The following is an 18,934-nucleotide window of genomic DNA, read 5'->3' as shown; positions in this document are numbered from 1 at the left end:
CCTTCTTCAAAAGAAGAGACCAGAATTTTGTTTCTCACTTCCAAAACACGATAGAAATATTCAAAGTTTCCATTACAAATACTTGAAATATCAAAGCTCCTTTGTTGTCTACCAACCTCCCTTTGATCCTTCCTGGAGAGCTTGGATTTGAGCTGCTGCTGGCATTGCTTACAGTTTCCATTCGTGCAGATTTGGACTGAGACTGCTTGCCTGCTGACGAAAGAGGCTTATTAACTGCTCCAAGAACATTGGCTGCTTTGGGCTGAAACCAAAAATATATTTCCTTTACTTGAAGCTACACGTTCAGATATTGTTAACATGCACTGTGCTTCAAATACTCACAAGCAACACCTTAATTTTAGCACAAATCTATAAACATTTTCATATGAAACTTACAACAGGCAGCAGAAGGAAGATGACAAAGCTGTAATCAAGTAGTTGGCTGCCTACAGCATTCTTCTCTCTACACCCTTCTATTCAGTCCCCTTCTCACTGGTAGTACTGGCTGCTCACCTGAGCTTGCAGTAAATGACTTGAGGACTTTTTCCTGCAGTTTGCTTTCTGCAGATCTATTTGCCTGACCCAGGTCACCATTTGGATCAGGTAAGTATCTGTACTGGCAAAACAGAAGCAGCAGTAGGAGAGCCCTTCCAGCAGAGCAGCCACTAGACTGGCTTAGCTGTAATGATGCACATGCTAGCTTCAAGGAGTGAATGAGAGCCTCAAAAAAATCCAATATTGTGGAAAAGATTGTGATGTTTCATGCCCAGGTTTAAAAATGTTAGGCTGTTAATAGGTGCCAACATTTCCAGACACTGATGAGCTTCATGTTATTCATTTAAGTGGATTATCTTTCAGAGATGTCAAGTATCTCCAGCTCATACCAACGTTTCAGGGAGCTGAAAGAGTTCAGTTACTCCTAAAGAAAATACACCCATATGACAAACACCCATGTACAAAAATGTTGAATTAAAGACCACTCCCCACATTTCTTGTCATCTAGAATGATCCATCTTCTATGGCAACATGAGATTCTAGCTATGTCTCAAGTTAGCAACAGCTAAAAAAAGTTGAGCATGTGTATCATAGCAGCATTGAGTGTTCCTTCCTCAGAGACATGCACCATGGATGTGCTGATTATACTTTTTATAGCCAGAGGGAATTTTACACTTAAACCAAATATCCACCCTGCACTGAGTACAAGAAAAGCAGCAGGTTGTTTCCAAAAGTAAACCTTGGAGAGCAAAATCCAGTTTATGAATTTATATCTATTACTTTAAAACTTAATGGTAATTAATAAGCAAATATAAAAAGCTTAAACAATGTTCACAGTGGACTGGACTTCCTGCTAAGGAGGGAGTAACACCAACAGGCCTGCACTAACAGCTCCTCCCTTGCCTCAGAACCTACACTCAGAGCCTTGCTGCCCTCAGATACTGTCCCTGCTTATATCCATCCCTGCTCAACCAGTCTTCCACTCACAAAGCCAGAACCCCCTAGAGCAACTCCCATTCCATGCTGGTCTCATGATTAACCGGTGAAGTGAGTGAAAATTTTTGGAGGTCAAATACACCTCTGCTTTTTGTTACAGAATTTCAGAACAGCAAAAAAGGAGCTACAGTAGCTGGTGTTAGAAATTTAAAAGATGATAAAAGCTACTTTAGGGTGACAAGAATTTCAGTTAGGATATAGAATCACAGAATGTGTAAGGTTGGAAGGGACATTTAGAGGTCATCTAGTGCCAACCCCCTGCAAGTAAACAGAGACATCTTCACTAGATCAGGTTGCTCAAGAGACTCATCAAGCCTGACCTTGGATATATCCAGGGATGGGGCCTCCACTACATCTCTGGAAAACATGTTCCAGTGATCCACCACCCTCATACTGAAGAATTTTTTTTCTGATATCCAACCTAAATCTCCCCTTTTTGAGTTTAAAACCATTACCCCTTGTCCTACTACTAAACCCCCTCATGAACAGTTCTTCCCCAGCTTTCTTAGAGGCAACTTTCAGATACAGGAAGGCTGCTATAAGGTCCCCCCTGAGCCTTCTCTTCCCTATGCTGAACAAGCCCAACTCTCTCAGCCTGTCTTCACAGGAGAGGTGTTCTAGCCCTCTGATCATTTTTAAGGCTCCTCTGAATATGCTCCAACAGGTCCATGTCCTCCTTATGTTGAGGGCTCCAAAGCTGGACACTGTACTACAGATGAGGTCTCACCAGAGCAGAGGGGTAGAATCACCCCTCTTGATCTGCTGGCACATGGAACTACTGGAGAGAGTCCAGCAAAAGGCCACTATGCTAAACAAGGGACTGTAGCATTTCTCATATGAGGAAAGTCAGAAAGGCTTTGGACTAGGTGACCTCCAGAAGTCCCTTTCAACCTCAAGCATTCTTTGATTTTTTTGTAATAGAATAAACAGCTATTTTGTTTAATATTGTACACTTAATGTATTAAGCTTGGGAAAATCTAGCAAGACTATTTTATGTCAAAAACTACACGGGATAACAATATTAACTACTGATCAAAACCACACAACTTCCTGAATACACAATAGTTTTTGAAAGGAAGAAATGAATCTCTAATCCATTGAGTTCAAATACTCAAAGGAACAATACAGTGGTGATGTATTCCAGTCAACAAATGTTGGCTTCCAGCTTCTAACCAAACAGATGCTCCTGTACATTTGCATTTTTTCCTAACTTGCATTCCTCCACTATTAGTAAGTGAGGAGCTCAAAGCTAATGCTTCATTAGCAGAGTGAAGGGCACTGAACATGATGGGCTTTTATTTCTTTTGCAAGGTAGTAAATGAACATTCTCCTTCAATCTAGAACTGGGCACATTCATCCAGATGAAAACCACAATTTGTCTTTTCCTTCACTACATTTTAGTTGTATTCTAAAGAGGACCTGGGTTTAGCTTTAGTGAATTAAAACAGTTGCCATTGAATACAATGTGTATTTAGAAAGAACAAGTTAGTGTGACCATACAACAGCCAGTTATCTCCTAAGATACTCAAAAATGGAATTCAACTTTGTCAAACATTAATTTACATGATTTTTAAAATCATTTATGTTAAAAGTTCTCCAGAGTTGTCACTTCATATACAATACCAGTGTCTTCTGCAGAGAAAAAAAAGTTAATCACTTTACACACTTGTTAAATATCATGGGTTGGTTTGTTGGGATTTTTTGGACTTTCTTTTTCAAGACAACAGGCTTTCCCTACTACTACCACAACCAAAGTAGCAGTTTTCCATTCTAACTATCTCTTTCTACCTGTTTCCCAACTTTTGTAATATAAGCACATCTATTTTCTTAAACTTGAAGTTTCATTAACTACATCTCAGTTTTCTTAAAAAAACCCCCCCACCAAACAAAAAACCAAACCAAAACTAAACCAAAAAAAACCCCACAACACACACATGACAAAAAGATGCAAACAGAACCAAAGCCACCCAAACTGCCCCACCATACCCACCTTTCCAGGAGTAAAAAAAGACTTCATTTCCGGAGGGAGATAGTTTTTGGTGTTACTGAAATTCTGTAAAGAAAGAGGGGGTGGAGAACAGGAGAAATCACAGCAACAGTCAATGAACAAGATATATACATTGTGGAAGTAGCACTGAAAGATTTTCTTTACATCATTTCTGGTTTTAGAATTTTAAACCTGAATAACAGGGTCTCATGGGGGAAAAATCAGTATGTGTATAAATAGATGTTTTCATAAATATTTATATGTGTATTTTCAACTACATTATCAAAGGGAGAAGTCTGAGGTTACAAGAACTATTAAAAACCCCAGAATTACAACCAAAAATTACTTATCTCAAGAAAAATTAAATGTGAAGTCATACCTTATCAGGTTGAGTAAAATATCTAGCTGGAAGTACAGGGTCTTTAGGGGATTCCAAACTGTACGTTGTACTTTTGGACATAATGATGTTCATTGCTACATCACAGACTGTGTATAGTTTCTGTAAATAATGACATTTAAAACAAATAATACTTTAGGAGTTATCAAAGATCTTGAACAAAAGACAGCATCTTTTGAACACAGAACTATAAAAATTCACAGTTTTAAAGAAATCACCTTATACATTTAATATTAGCCTGCATCTCAAACTGGATATTGAAGGGTACTAAAATATAGGAGCAAAAGACACAAGCACTGATGGCCCAGCAGTTGAACAGAGCCAGCTTTCATGATCTTTCTACACTTAAGAATACTGTATGCCAACAGTTTCAAAGACAAAGCTAAAAAAAAATTATCCACCAAAAAAATCCTATCTTTGGGAAAAGCAGAACTGTGACAGATCTGCACAATAGGCAATTAAAAACCTCAAAACTAAGAGCAGGTTTGGTACACTCACTACACAATCCACACTGGAGACATCTAATGCATGTATTTTTCCTCCTATACTAAGTTTACTCTTGCACTGTTAAGCTAAAATATTGCAAAGCACTTTAATGGATGATATAAGCAGTAAAAACTATAATCTACATATATTTAGAGCTATTGTTTAATAATCTTACTGAGACAGAAACAGAAGGACTGTGAACTGTTACAAATCCCTTGCAGATGTGCAAGATCTAGTGAAGCACAGGAAAATAACTGTCATCTAAGCTACAAAAAATATAATCATCCCAGCATGTAACATTTCATCTCCCACATAAAATTCGATTGAAAGACATTTTAAAAGTTGATGTGTAACAAAAAGCAACTAATTCCAGAAGCAGGACAGAGCTAAATAGGATTTCCAATCAAAAAGTATCACTCACTTCATTCATTTTTGCATCATCTGGCCCTTGAGCATCCTTAGTCTGTTTGATATTTTCTACCATTTTTCTGATAAATGCATGACTGTTGTTTTCATTTTTAGCCATCAGTATTTCAAGTATGAACCACAGGCACCTGATGGGGAAATGCAGTACTCCTCATGAATAAACACACACACACAAAAATAATCTTATATTAAAAAAGCACATTTGAGAAAAGTGGTTTACTCTAGGTTTTACTAGCAGTAGGAATTTGAACCAGTCCAAAGGTGAGAAACAAATTCTATAGAAGAAATGAAATGAAGGTAGGATAAACAGAAGGTGAAGTTCCCTCTAAAATATGAGAGCCCTAAAACCCCATATATACTATTTTATACAACATTTTACAGCACTGTTATGTGCACCAGACAGTGTATCAGGGTACCACAATGGATTAGAATTTCACTAAGAATAAAGCTAGACTGTTTTAACCCTCAAAATTTTATTAAAAGCAGTCTTACTCTTTAATGTCCTTGAGTTGCTCAATGTCCTGGACTTTGACATAATCTGGATCATGAGCTAGAAGATGAATAGTGTAAGGAACAACGTACTCTGGTAGAAGTGACAAGAGTTTCTCTGAAAAGCAGAAGAAAGATGCATCAAAAGACTACACACCAAAAAAATATGCTTTATCTACTACAGAGCAAAATTTAAGGTCAGCATATATAAAGATGAAGTATAGACACACATAGACTTCTTTATGATGTTCCATCTCAAGGTAGATGTGCAGATATTTCATAAATTCAAGAGTTAAGATTTTAAGACTCTCAACCATGGCTGCATATTTTCTAGCTACCTTAGAGAAACTTCTCCATACATCTATATACCCTACACTCCCATTCCTTTCCTTGGTTCAAAGCTTGTATTCTGAAACACTGAAAAACAGAAGCAAGGATAGATCACAAAATCCTTGTTAACTACAAAGTGAGAGACCAGCACAACTGCAGGGTAAGCTGCTATTCTTTCTTTGGGCACAGCAGCATCCAGCCCTGCTGTCAACAGAAATGAAATGCCCTTAGCATGCAAACTGCCATGATGTTCTCCAAACCCACAGCTGGTTTTATCTGTTTAACAAAGGGACAGGTAGTAAAGCAGTAGTTGACTGAGTTTGAAAAGGTCAATCCAATTGAACAGAGCAGCACAACCAAACTACAACATTCAAAACATTCAAAACCTCTTCTAGCATCCTCTAAGACCTGTAAGTGGTCCCAAGCAAGGGCTGCAGGACAAAGTCTTCACAACAGTCAGATGGCCAATTTTCCTTGGAGATTCAAAAAAGTAAGGATTGCTGCCAAAGGCCCTCTCAGTGTTAGGATCACAAAATACACAATCCACAAGGCAACAAAAAATTCCTGAGCTACCCAACACTAAGCAGAATGAACTTCACCACCTCTAAGTTTGATGACAAAAATCTGAATAAAAGAGGTCATACCCAAGAGGGCAGGACAACAAAGGACAACGTTGTACATCAAAAGTCAGAAAGCATTTTGCAGTAAATGTCCATGCTGCTTCTTCAGCCTGGTGACTGAGAAGAACTGAAGGATGTGGAACACACCTAAGTTATTAAACCTGTACCCTGTGCAGCAGGCAAGCCAACAGGCAAGGAAGACATGCTAGTATTCTACACATATTACTGTGGTACAAGCATCTGATCTTGAGTGCATGGCAAGTACCAAACCATAGTATTAACTTGCTTACAGATAAACACTTGGATGTGCATATGAAGGAAGGAGGGGACTTCCTAGATCTGCTTATTTATTTGGGGGGTGTGTGTGTAGATTATTAAAAAAAAAAGTCACATTTTTGAGGTAGTCAGTGGTGAAAAAACATGATCAAGTCTGGGAAATCTTTTGGTAGGTTTTAGCTATCCCATATTAGGTTATGAATAACAAGTCAAAACTGTAAATATTTATATATAATAATACTTGAAAGCTATTTAAAAATACATTAGAAAACTGACTTTATCTTTAATATATGTATTCATACATCACATGAGATGTGCTTGACAACTATTGTGAGACACTATTGTAGATTTCACAAGACTGACTAAATAATTGCCATGCACAAGTCAAGCCTTAATCTATCCCATTCTTAAAGGTCTGCATAAATAGGGATAATGCACAGCCTACAGAAAATATTTGGATTCATTCATAATAGCAAGGAAAGCATTCAAATAATAAATGCCCACAAAAGAGAGTGCTGTCAGGTTCTGAGGATACACTTGTAGACAGGCATTGCAGCCAGTGCAGTTAATTATCAAGAGTAATACATCTACTATATAGACTGTATGCCATCATAAGGTTTGAAAGAAATAATAAATTCACCCAATTTCTATGTCAAGTTATATTTAAGTAATTGAAATCCAGTGTACTTTGCAAAGCAGTTTTTAATGCATTTCAATTGACATTCTGCTATTAACTTTAAAAACATCTTCACTTCTTCAAGCACTGTCCTGCATTTTAGCCAGCAGCTGTTTGCATAACTAAAACAAATGAAGCTGTAGCAGGGAAGAACAAGAACATAATTATGATTTCAGAACACTAGCAAAATTGGCTTGCCTTAGACATGTCCCAGGCAAACCAACCTGCTATTATTTGTAATAATTAACATCTTCAATAGAATGCTCATCAACAGCTCATGAACTCAATGTCTCATTAACTACCTGCCTTGTACAGTTCCTAATATAACTGTAGTAATAATTCCAACTGGGTTTGGAAAACAAAGTGGACCAGATTCAGAGAATATAGGAAAGGGATAAATATTGACAGATATTTAACCCTGTCATGTCAAAAAGTGTTTATAAATTCTTTCCTTGTCTCTAATGAAGACAGACACAACCCAAAAGCTGAGGTGGTTTTATGGACATGAACTACCAGCACTTATAACTAGAACCTGACAATTGCCCTCATGACAGGCCCTTATGACTATTTAGAAGAAACTTGTTAAAAAATGTTCATCTTTCCTCTTGCAATTTTGCTACTTACTGACTTGCACCTGAAAGTCCAGCCTCTGAACACCAAGGTTCCTACGCCAGAGATGAAACTACTAAGAGACGTAATCAGAATAGGTCTCTTCTTGAGTGGCTTCTCCTCTGATTAGGATTTAGAGGATTTAAGAGGCCAGATAGTAATTCCTGCCAGCATGTAAAGGGTAAGTGTAGAACAAAGGCATTTCACTATCAGGTACCAGTCCTTAGGGATTTTTCCTTCAGCAAGGTATTCAGAAGTTTATCACCTTTTCAACATTTGCTGAAATTCCCCCAAAACACATGAAAAAAGAGTTTTCAACTTTCAAGAGGAATATTCTTCGAATGATTTAAAGGCATTTACTCAATGGATTTTTCTTTTTTACATGTTATTGAAGAGGGAGAAAATCACCACTCTAAGCCTAATTAACAATACACAAAAGCATTTCTCTGCAGACTTATTCTCTGATCAAAGTTTAAGGGGGACTAAGGCACATGTCTTCTTTCAAAGAAACAAAACTTGCTAAAACTTTTATTCAGAGTGCCCATAGCTCTTCACAAAGGTCTAATTCTTCCTATGGCCATGTACCAGCATTGCCATGCTGTATGTGCTCTGAGTAAGTCAAAAGCAAAAGGGACTGATTTTATTAAAGAAAAAGTTAACATTAGTCCACAATAATCTAGAAAGCAACCCCATGATCAAACTGCTAGCACTGAGAAGAAAGCACTACACAAACTCAAGCTGAAGTGCTTACAAATACAGTCCTTTGCCAGCACAAGACAAGAAGCTACTCAATGCAGCACACAAAGACAGTCAATTTTGTTCAGCATTTATGCCATTAAGGTTGCATATTACTAATTACTGAAGTAAAATAAATCATTCTCACTTGACTTACAACACAATTAACCATTCATTTCAAACAGTACACAGCTGCCTTGAGAAAAACTACTTAATATATTTAGGCATAAGCACTGGCAGAGCTTTTAACAAGTCAGAAAGATCTCAGAGATGCCTGTTGAAACACTCAAAAGAAAGCGTGGACTCTATTCTCAATTTTTATTAGATGCACCCAAGTCAAACTTACAGCCATTCTACATATAAAACCAGAAAAGCATCAACATTTTCACAACCTACTCACATTTACACTGGAACTATAGCACCTGTACCAAAAGGCAGCTTCTCTTACCACTGACTGCTGCGTGTTGCTTCAGATACTCCCTCCTGACGTTGATGTTCTTGACAAGGCACTGCCTAGCGTGAGCTCTCCTCTCCTTCACAGGATCTTTTGCACACAGTGCACAGATAGCCATGTATTCCAGGGGCAGCCGTAGTCTAGAAAGGCCTTTGTGAAGTTTCTGAGCAAATATCTGTCTCACTTGGTAACATTCATCCTATGAAAAACAACAAATAAAAAGGCAAAACCAAAAAAACAAGGTAACAGTCAACTTTTAGAAGTTTTTATATAGACTGGAAATAGCACATGGGAGCCTGGCTAAATATGCCAAAGTTACCCTCAGATTTTGCAGCTACAGTAAAATAGGAATTCTAAGAATGGTTTTTTGATGCCAATTCAAAGCAATTCAGTTAATCAGCTGAAGCTCTCCTTCTGACCAGGAGTAAAGCTAAGGTTTAGAAATTGCACTCAGGACCCAAGGCCTAATTTAGCAAAGTACTCAGGCATGGAGATTGTTTACAACAGCATCACTTGGTTTGTGCAGCCCAAGTCATTTAAAGACCAGTAACCACTGTGTTGATTTTACTACTGTAGTTTCACAATTTTTCATCAAGGCATTAGTATTAGAAACTGCATAGAATTCAAAAGAAATACTAAATAAGTTTGAGTCCTGAAGAGACAATTTCCATTCTACTGTGGAAATACAGAAACTATCGTTGACAAAGGAAGAGAGTAAATTGTGGCTAGTAGTTGCCATAAAACTCAAAGTGAAATAATCCAAAGGCAGCAAACTCACTTGTATAATTTATTCAGCAACACAGTACCAGAAAAGGCACTGACTTTAAAATTCTCAGTGTGAAATTAGCCTAGACACTTTAAGACAGCACTCATTATACCACAAACCATTCAGCAACCCAAAACAAGGACGGTAAACAGAAGCAGAGTAGAAAAAAGTTAGAAGGAAATGTACAGAAAAGCACATAGTAAACAAGGCAACCAAGAGAACTTGACATATTCAACCTGCCAAAAAAAAAAAAAAAAGCTCAAGAGGAAAGATTTGTTATCTCTAAATATTAGGAAAAAGCATTAATGAAGCAGAAATAAACAGTTACTTTAATCAAATGCCAGTTTTGACACCAGAAAAGATTGAAGAGGGCTTCCAGCTATGAGCCAACAGGAGTGCAGATATGAAACCTGGCCACTGGTAGCATCAAAAGAGATGATGTATTATGTAAAATAAGACTATAAGACTACCTCTCCTCCCACCCAAAAATTAAATCCAGAAGAAACTTATCAAGCCCCATTTTCCCTTCTTTGTTTCAAGCTACAGTCATCTTTTCTGGACTCAAGTCCAGAAATGACTTAATTGTAATCACAGTTGAAGCAATCCCAGATTACAAACCCAAACCATAACTACCCATGATTTACTGCTTCTTTATAACAAACCTACTCCCCAGAAGAAGGTGAAGATATAGCCCTTTCTTCCTGCTCCATATCATTACCTATGTCTAAAGCCTTGGGAAAGCTCACAAGAGACCCATGTCTAGATGGTATATTGACAAGGAAGGATGCCTCCCTGACTCAAGAGGACAAAGGAAGGTGTAGCTCATTGTCACTGATGGTGTTTGTGTGGCAAAAATTGGACTGATTCAGCTCCAAACTCAAATTCTATATGTCTAATAGCATACAAATAAACCCCATATGTCAGCCCAATTGCACCTATTCCTCAGTTTTTAGAAAATATTTGCAAAGCAGCATGTACCTCTCAGAACTGATACCTGAACATGGATGAAGATCTGCTTAAACAATTAAAACACTCTGAGTTGACAAAGGAAACTGAGAAAGCTTGGGGATTTTTTTAAATACACAAAACTTATGCAATTTAAAAGATTTATTCTAAATAGAATTAAAATTGCATTTTGCAACAGCTAGGCTTATTAGATCTTAAATCTGGTCTTAAAGCCTGTTAAACATTGAACTGCTTAATACTATGCCCAATTATTTTCTAGTCTACACCATTATGAAGCTCTGCTGACATCAAAATTGGTTCTGCAGATCAAAGAACTTAAGTGCTGCTGAGCTAACATGTTTGGCCAGGCACATACATTACTTACTAAATGACTAAAACTACATACATTTAATCATCACACAGTCTCTGTTCACCAGTGCAACCTTAATAGAACCTTAACACAATTATGTATCCTGCACTCTAATCACTCCCAATTGCAAAATGGCAGTGTAAACCAAACCAAAACAAACCCAGCCAGCACAGAACCATAGGAGAACCTGTGCAGCCTCTACAGCCTGTAAAAATTAAGCTTTTCATTCTGCTTGATCTGCTTCCTGATCTGTCCACTTAAAGAAAATTTGCTGTAAATTACATAATGCTAGAGTCAGCCCTGACATCACCTGGATGTCCTAATCTGTGGCTAGACTTGACAGTGTAAAGAATGAATAAACTTTTAGAATGATCAGTGTGTACCATCCTGAAATGGATTCCAATCACAGAATCACAAGGTTGGTCCACTGGCAAACAGCTCAGTGTCCTTTTTATGCTGGGGCTCCAGAGCTGCAGTTTCACCAGAGTAGAAGGGAATCACCTCCATTGACCTGTCAGTCACGCTGGTTTTGATGCAGCCCAGGATGGTTGGCTTTCTGGACCACAAGTGCACTTTGCTGGCTCTAGGAAACTTTATTTCTCCAATTTAGAGACAAGAATGTTGGGTGAGACTCTGTCAGAGGCCTTATAGAACTCCAGTTCTGGAACTTACATCAGTTGCTCTTCCCTTACCCACTGATGCCATACTTCATTGTAAAAGGCTACTAGATGAGTCAGGTGGGATTTGTCCTTTGTAAAACCGTCTTGGTTGTCTGTGATCACATCCCTGTGTGGGTGTCTATATGACTTGACAGCCTACAGGAGAATATGTTCCACTATAGTATCAGTGTAGTCACTTTTTCTCCCATTTATTGATACTACTTTGCCTTTAGGACTTACTTGTTTACTAAAACTTAGATTATAAAGTCTGTCAGTATGGGAACTCTGCCTTTACTTTTCTCTGCAGGTCCTAATGGGTTTTGAATACTTATAACTTCTCTAGAACTTCTTGAGGTCTTCTGCAGTTTCATTTCTCTCTGCCAGGCTATTGAGTTCAGAACTTCAGATGCAGAGTAACTGTTAACTGCTTCAATGACTTTTGCACCTACAAGTGGTACTATATTAATCTTCTGTTTTATATTAATCTGGGTTTTTGGGGTTGTTTTTGAGATGTATGCATATGTGCATATGCTTGTACATATGTATATGCTTAGAACATTTAATATACTGTACTGGGCATTGGTGAGGCCACACCTGGAGTACTGTGTCCAGTTCTGGGCTCCTCACCATCAGAAGGACATTGAGGTCCTGGAGTGAGTGCAGAGAAGGGCAACCAGGCTGGGGAAGGGGCTGGAGGGCAAATCCTCTGAGGAGGGATGGACACCTCTCCTGTGAGGAAACGCTGAGATAGTTGGATTGTTCAGCCTGGAAAAGGCTCCAGGGAGATCCTGCTGCATCATTTTGAAATATGAAGAGGGCTTATAAGAAGGATGAAGAAATACTTTTTACTAGTGCTAGTAGTGACAGGGAAATGGACAATGTTTTTCAACCATTTTAGGTTTAGATGAGACATAAGGGAAATTTTACTTTTTTTTCCATAGTGTGAGTGGTTAAGACACTGGTAAAGTTTGCTCAAAGAAGTTGTGGATACTCCAGGAAGTGTTCAAAGTCAGGCTGGATGGGGCTTTGAGCAACCTCATCTAGTGGGAAGATGCACAGGTTTAAAGATTTGTAAGGGTTGGAAGTGACATCTGGAGATCATCTAGTCCAACCTCCCTGCTAAAGCAGGATCAGCTGCACAGGTGAGCATGCTGCACAGGATTGCATCCAGATGGGTCTTGAGTACCTCCAGAGAAGAAGATTCCACAACATGTCTGAGCAGCTTGTTTCAATACTAAGTAACCCACACAATAAAGATATTTTTTTTCTTTTCCTCTAAACACTGACCCTTCAGGTATTTATAAATGTTGATGAGATCCCCTCTCAGTCTTCTAGGCTAAACAGAACCTGGTCTCTCAGCCTTTCCTCATATGGAAGATGCTCAAGTCCTCTAATCATCCTGGTAGCCCTCTGCTGGACTCTCTCCAGTAGTTTATCTTTCTTGAACTGGGGAGCCCAGAAGACAGCACTCCAGATGTGGTCTCACCATAGCACCTCCCTTGACCCGCTGGCCATGCTCTTCTTGATGGACTCCTGGACACCATTAGCACTCTTGTCTACAAGGGCACATTGATGGCTCATGGAGAGTTTGTCATCCACCAGAACTCCCAGGTCCTTCTCCATAGCACTGCTTCCCAGCAGGTCAACCCTTAACCTGTACTGGTGCTTGGGGTTTTTCTTCCCCAGGTATAGGGCCCTACATTTGTCCTTGTTAAATTTCATAAGGTTACCCTTAGCCCAACTCTCCAGTCTGTCAAGATCTCACTGAATGGCAGTGTAGCCTTCAGGTGTGTCAGCCACCTCTGCCAACTTGGTATCATCAGCAAACTTGCTGAGGGAGCACTCAGTCCCCTCATCAGGGTCACTGATGAATATGTTAAATAAAACTGGACCCAACACTGACCCCTGTGGCACACCACTAGACTCTGTACTGTTTAATCACAGCGCCCTGTGCTCTGCCATTCACACAGTTCTCTATCCACCTCACAGTTCACTCATCCAACCCACACTTCCTATGCATATTAAGAAGGATGTTAGAGACAGTGTCAAAAGCCCTGCCAAAGTCAGGGTAGACAACATCTGCTGCTCTCCTCCATCCACCCAGCTGGTCATGCCATCATAGGAGGCTACCAGATTGGTCAGGCACAATTTCCCTATCATGAATCCATGTGGATCACTACTGATAAAATGCCCTCTTTCCACAACATGTGTGTGGTGTGGATTTGGAATCAGATGATCTTTAAGGTCTCTTCCAACCCAAACTATTCTACAACTCTACAGTAAGATATAATACTAACTTCTTCATAAATGTTGATCACTAAGATGTTCTTCTAATTCATATCTTAACTGAAATCTTTTTTAAAAAAATAAATCAAGATGTAAGATTAGTCCTAAAGATAGCAAAAAAGTTAACAAATCTGTTATCAATATCCAGAGACACTGAACATGTGAATATTACCTTTGCCAAGCTAGACATGACATTACCTGGTTAGAGTATCCTTTCCAGAACAGGGACAGATCTTGTTATTACAGTAAGGGGCTATTTTAACCTCTACTGATTTTTTTTCTGAACTATAGAAATCTTTAAAATTGATTTTGGTACAAGACTAGAATTTATTTTAGATTTTGGAATAGGAAGACTTAAAAGTATAAGTTCTTGATTTGAGTGTAAAGACCTTCAGTCATCAGCACTGAATTTCTGCTGCATTTCCATTAGATTTCATCTGCTTAAGTAGTTTTAAGTTTTGTTCCATTTCTCATTTTTCACAGCATCTTGAAACAGATTAAAAGCTCCTTTTCATAGAAACACAAGCTTAAAATCCACATAATGTTCTTAAAACAATATACAAGTTCAATAAACTGTCTAAATCTGGTAGATGAGTGGTTCTTCCAGTCTAACTCTGCCCAACTCCAAACAACATCAGAAGATACTCCATATGAAAATAAGCAATATCCACACAGCAGCTACACTTTTTTTCTTCTAACATTAAATGACAGTTTCCAGTCTGCCATTTAAAAAGGGTTGCAGCTTTTCAAGCTTTAGCCAGTCACAGGAATTAAGGTTTAGAATGGAATATGATCAGCCTTGAAGATATCTTCTAGAAGAGATTCATTCCAGAGGATTTTTTATGAAGTCAAGAGAATACCAACAGTTACACAAGCAACATGAGGCCCTCTGTGACCACCTTACTCTTGGGGTGTGAATCAATTTCTGTACACTTCCCTAAGTCTACAAGACAAGAACACAGAGGATCTCTGTTTCTCTGGGTTGTGGTTTAACCTTGGCTGGACACCAGGTGTCCACTAAGCCCTTCTATCCTCCTCCTCAGCAGGACAGAGAGAGGAGAAAAATAAGATGGGAAAAAAAACCCTAAACTTGTGGGTCAAGATAAAGGCAGTTTAATACAGCAAAAGCAAGAGGCTGCGTGCAGAAACAAGGCAAGATCCAAATGCCCATCACTTCCTCCCCTTCTCTCTCAGCTTCTTCTTGCTGAGCAGGTGTCATTTGGTATGGAATATCCTGCTGGTCAGTTTGGGTAAGCTGTCCTGTGTCCCCTCCCAGGATCTTACCCACCCCCTCAGTCTGCTGTTGAGGAGGGGTGGCAAAATCTTGGAGAGACAAACCTTGACATGTGCCAGCACTGCTCAGGAACATCCAAAATAGGAGTGTTTTATCAACACCTTGCTAGCTGCTGTACACAGCACGGTGAGGGCTGCTGTGGGGAAAATGCTCTTCATCTCAGCCAGACCCAATACACTGCCCTTACAATCAGAAAGTTACTTCCTTTCTGCTGCTTTGGGCTCACAGGCAGAAATTAAGGCTGAAAAATTCCAACACCTACTGAGAAATCTCTCCCTGTCTCTTTTAATATTTAAAGGATGCTCACTATCTTTGTAGACCTCTGCATCTGAAATATATTATACTGAAGTATCAAGAAGCCAACGTCACTGTTGTCACCACAGTCCAACTAACTTTGTATCATCTCATTTTAACTGCTAAAATGTCATAATGTAGGATGTGACTTTAAATCAAGACTGAATTTCTTGGTTTATCAATACTCCAACATTTCACTAGAAGTTAGCATTTCCCCACAGGGCAACAAGATAATATACAGCTAATTCTCATCCCAAATCAGTTTTCAGGATCATGTAGTGGGAAAATAAATTAGTGCCAAGACTGAGCATTTTGATTAAAATCAGATTAGCAGAAGTATACACAACATACAGAACAAACAACATATATACTCATACATTTGCTGATAACCCACACACCCCACCTAATTTCCTTACATTTATGGCTAGTGCACACAGCTGGTACTGTTCTAAGGTGATGATTTCATGGTAACAAGGTTCTTGTGCCAACTTCACAATAGCATTCCCTGCAGCCAGCCTCAAACGAGACATATCAGGTTTACTGAAAAACAAGCACATGGATTATGAAGGTTAATTAGTAAAAACACATGTAATTATTTGACTTTAATTGAATCCCAATGAGTCTGCATTGCTGAAAAACGAGTACTTTAAAAAGAAGGAAATGTTTCCATGGACTTAGCCACCCCCACCCACCCCCAAATCAACAGCAGAAGAAACTACAAGCTAGAAGCAGTTTCCATTGCACCACATTTTACAGCCTATTACAACATACCTATTACTTTGCCCCAACTTCACAGTGAAAATATTCCCTGAAACCTCCTAAAAGTTCCACATGTGCGTAAGTTAAAACTGTTTTAACACTCTGGACCAGCACAGTCCAAACTGCCCCTCAGAGACCTCATTTAGCCTGTGAGATACTTCTGTTCAGCACGATGGTTTGCCTTCAGCTGGGGACTCCTGGCAAAGCAGCCCATTGCTAGTCCCCACAGTTGTCAAACTTTTTCTAGCAGTGATAGCTCAATATCCATAAATTAAGAATAATTAGGTATTATGATAGGTTACAAAGTGAACCATATTTTTAAGACAATAACAAAAAAGCATTTACCAAGCAAAAGATTTTTCAATATGCTTGAAGTATTGGTAGTTGACTTGCACACCCAAAACACTCCGTTTGCTAATTTTCATGCCAAAAGATCACAGAATCATAGGGGTTGGAAAGGACCTGAAGAGCTCATGGGGTCCAACCCCCCTGCCAAAGCAGCTCCCCAGCTCATATTGCACAGACAGGCGTCCAGACGGGGCTGGAATCTCTCCAGAGATGGAGACTCCACCACCTCCCTGGGCAGCCTGTCCCAGGGCTCTGGCACCCTCACTGGGGAAAAGTTCTTCCCCATGTTGGTGGGGAACTCCCTGTGCTCCAACTTGCAGCCATTGCCCCTTGTCCTGTCTCCACAGACACTGAAAAGGGGCTGCCCATTCCCCCTGCATCCCATACTTCAGATATTTATAAACATTCATAAGGTCCCCCCTTAGTCTTCTTTTCTCCAGGCTGAACAGTCCAAAGATGAATGGGTTTTCTCTGTAGCCTACAGCTATATTTACAAACATTATCAGAATAGCAAAGGTGTTTTCACATGAGTTTTGCAAGTTGATAACCACTCAATGTGTGCATCAGTAAGTTCCCTTGAGCTTTCATTGTTCTTTGAAAACGTGTTTCAGTAAATGACTTCTGCCTTGCTTCAGCTCCAACGTGAAAGAATTAAGAGGTTTTACACATCTCACTTAGAACTCTGATGAATTCTATCCAGAAGTAGTAAGAACAGCTTTTCACTTTGATAACTTGGAGCACCAATCAAATGATTTTTATTCAGAAATATTCATTTAAACAGAACAGATATTTTTTGACTTCTTAATCATTTGACCTTCATTTTTAGGAGGAGTGAACACACTAATCTTAAGCCCATTATGATGAAAACTGTAAAAAGCATTTAAAGAATGACAGAAAAAAGTTATTAAAAGACAGACTGCATGACAAAAATACCTACTATAGAGCTTAAATCTTAAAATTTATCTAATCAGGCCTTAATACACACCTCAGTATTTCATGGAAACCACAACATTTAACACCCCAATAGTTCACAAGCAACCAAATGACAGAGGAAAAGCTGCACTAACTTTTAAACAAGGCATGAAAATTAACATGGTAACATCTAGTTCTTCAATGCTAAATTTCACTTTAAATCACATCTACTGTGATAACTGAACCCAAAAAAGATTCAATTTTTATACTTCAGTGACAACTGAGCAATGATGACTTACAAATAGAGGTACTGAGCTAAGGGAAGGAATAGAATTAAGAACTTTCAATCTTCCTCAGCTTTGGTAGTGATAACATTCAATTCTGAGAATTGAATCAAAGATATTTCACATAGCAGTTGGCTAAACCTTTACAATGATTCTTCCCCCCCTTCTGTGTATGTCTCAAATACCCACATGCATCTGCACATGTTGTGGGAAGAAAGAGGAGGACAGTGTCAGCTCTGAGCAACTGAAGTTGAAAATCAGATCTGTCTTGTTCCCCAAAAGGATTATCTTAGAAGAAACTCTTGATTGAGGATTTATTTTTATCAAATTGTTATAGCCAAAAGCTACATTCTGATCTGCATCATCCCAAATCCACACAAGTATTAGGCCTGAAATAAAACCATCTCCATGATATAATTGTAATTGTCAAAATCATTAGAAGTAATCAATTAGTAACCAAGGATAACCTTGGTCAGAAACTCTCCATGAGATAGCAGAGGGATTCAGTTCTCTGGAGTGCTATTACTATTGCTGAAGACCAGATGTTTGAAATTAGAACAACAGTGCAATGACATGGAAAGATGTTATCAAGAACAAAGCACTGTTAACTTAGACAGTGGGCTCACAAATTAATCCAAAGAAATGCATCTGGAAAACATCTCTGATGTCTATCACCCTCTCTAACTTTACAAACAAGCAGTTGGTATTTTTCTTTCTACTCCAGGGGATAAATTCCAGTGTCCAATTTTCTAAGCATTTTCCATGTTCCATGGAGTTAAAAGTGTCTTTTAAATACAACCTCTGAAAGTGTTGCAGATCAGATGGTGTAACTAGTTATCTATAGCACAGAACTATGAAGTTATAAATACCAAAAGTTTAAGTAATTTTTCTCTTCAGTTTAAGGAAAATGCAGCTAACATTGCAGGAAAATGTCAGTTCCCACCCATACCTAATATCCATACTTTTGGCAACAGCTAGTGCCCTCCCAATCTCAAATACCCTTCTTTTATGCTTAGTATAGATTGAAATTAAAACCCTACT

The 18,934-nt window shown here is 38.7% G+C and overlaps 1 protein-coding gene across 2 annotated transcripts in view; it reads right to left on the bottom strand.

The window, feature by feature from the left end:
• Positions 1-18,934, bottom strand: part of PDS5B (PDS5 cohesin associated factor B) — a gene marked incomplete at its 5' end in the record, with an annotated part of 97,292 nt that overhangs the window by 14,484 nt on the left and 63,874 nt on the right. For both annotated transcript variants that reach the window (XM_084264677.1, XM_084264678.1), the window contains 7 exons: positions 117-262; positions 3,482-3,544; positions 3,858-3,977; positions 4,783-4,915; positions 5,280-5,394; positions 8,971-9,175; positions 16,007-16,130. In XM_084264677.1, coding sequence (XP_084120803.1) covers positions 117-262; positions 3,482-3,544; positions 3,858-3,977; positions 4,783-4,915; positions 5,280-5,394; positions 8,971-9,175; positions 16,007-16,130 — 906 coding nt within the window. The remainder of the gene's footprint in view (positions 1-116; positions 263-3,481; positions 3,545-3,857; positions 3,978-4,782; positions 4,916-5,279; positions 5,395-8,970; positions 9,176-16,006; positions 16,131-18,934) is intronic.

Source organism: Gallinula chloropus (assembly GCF_964237585.1).
Source record: "Gallinula chloropus genome assembly, chromosome: 1".
NCBI lineage: Eukaryota > Metazoa > Chordata > Aves > Gruiformes > Rallidae > Gallinula > Gallinula chloropus.
Note: the sequence above shows the minus strand (reverse complement) of the source record. Positions and strands in the feature narration are given on the sequence as shown.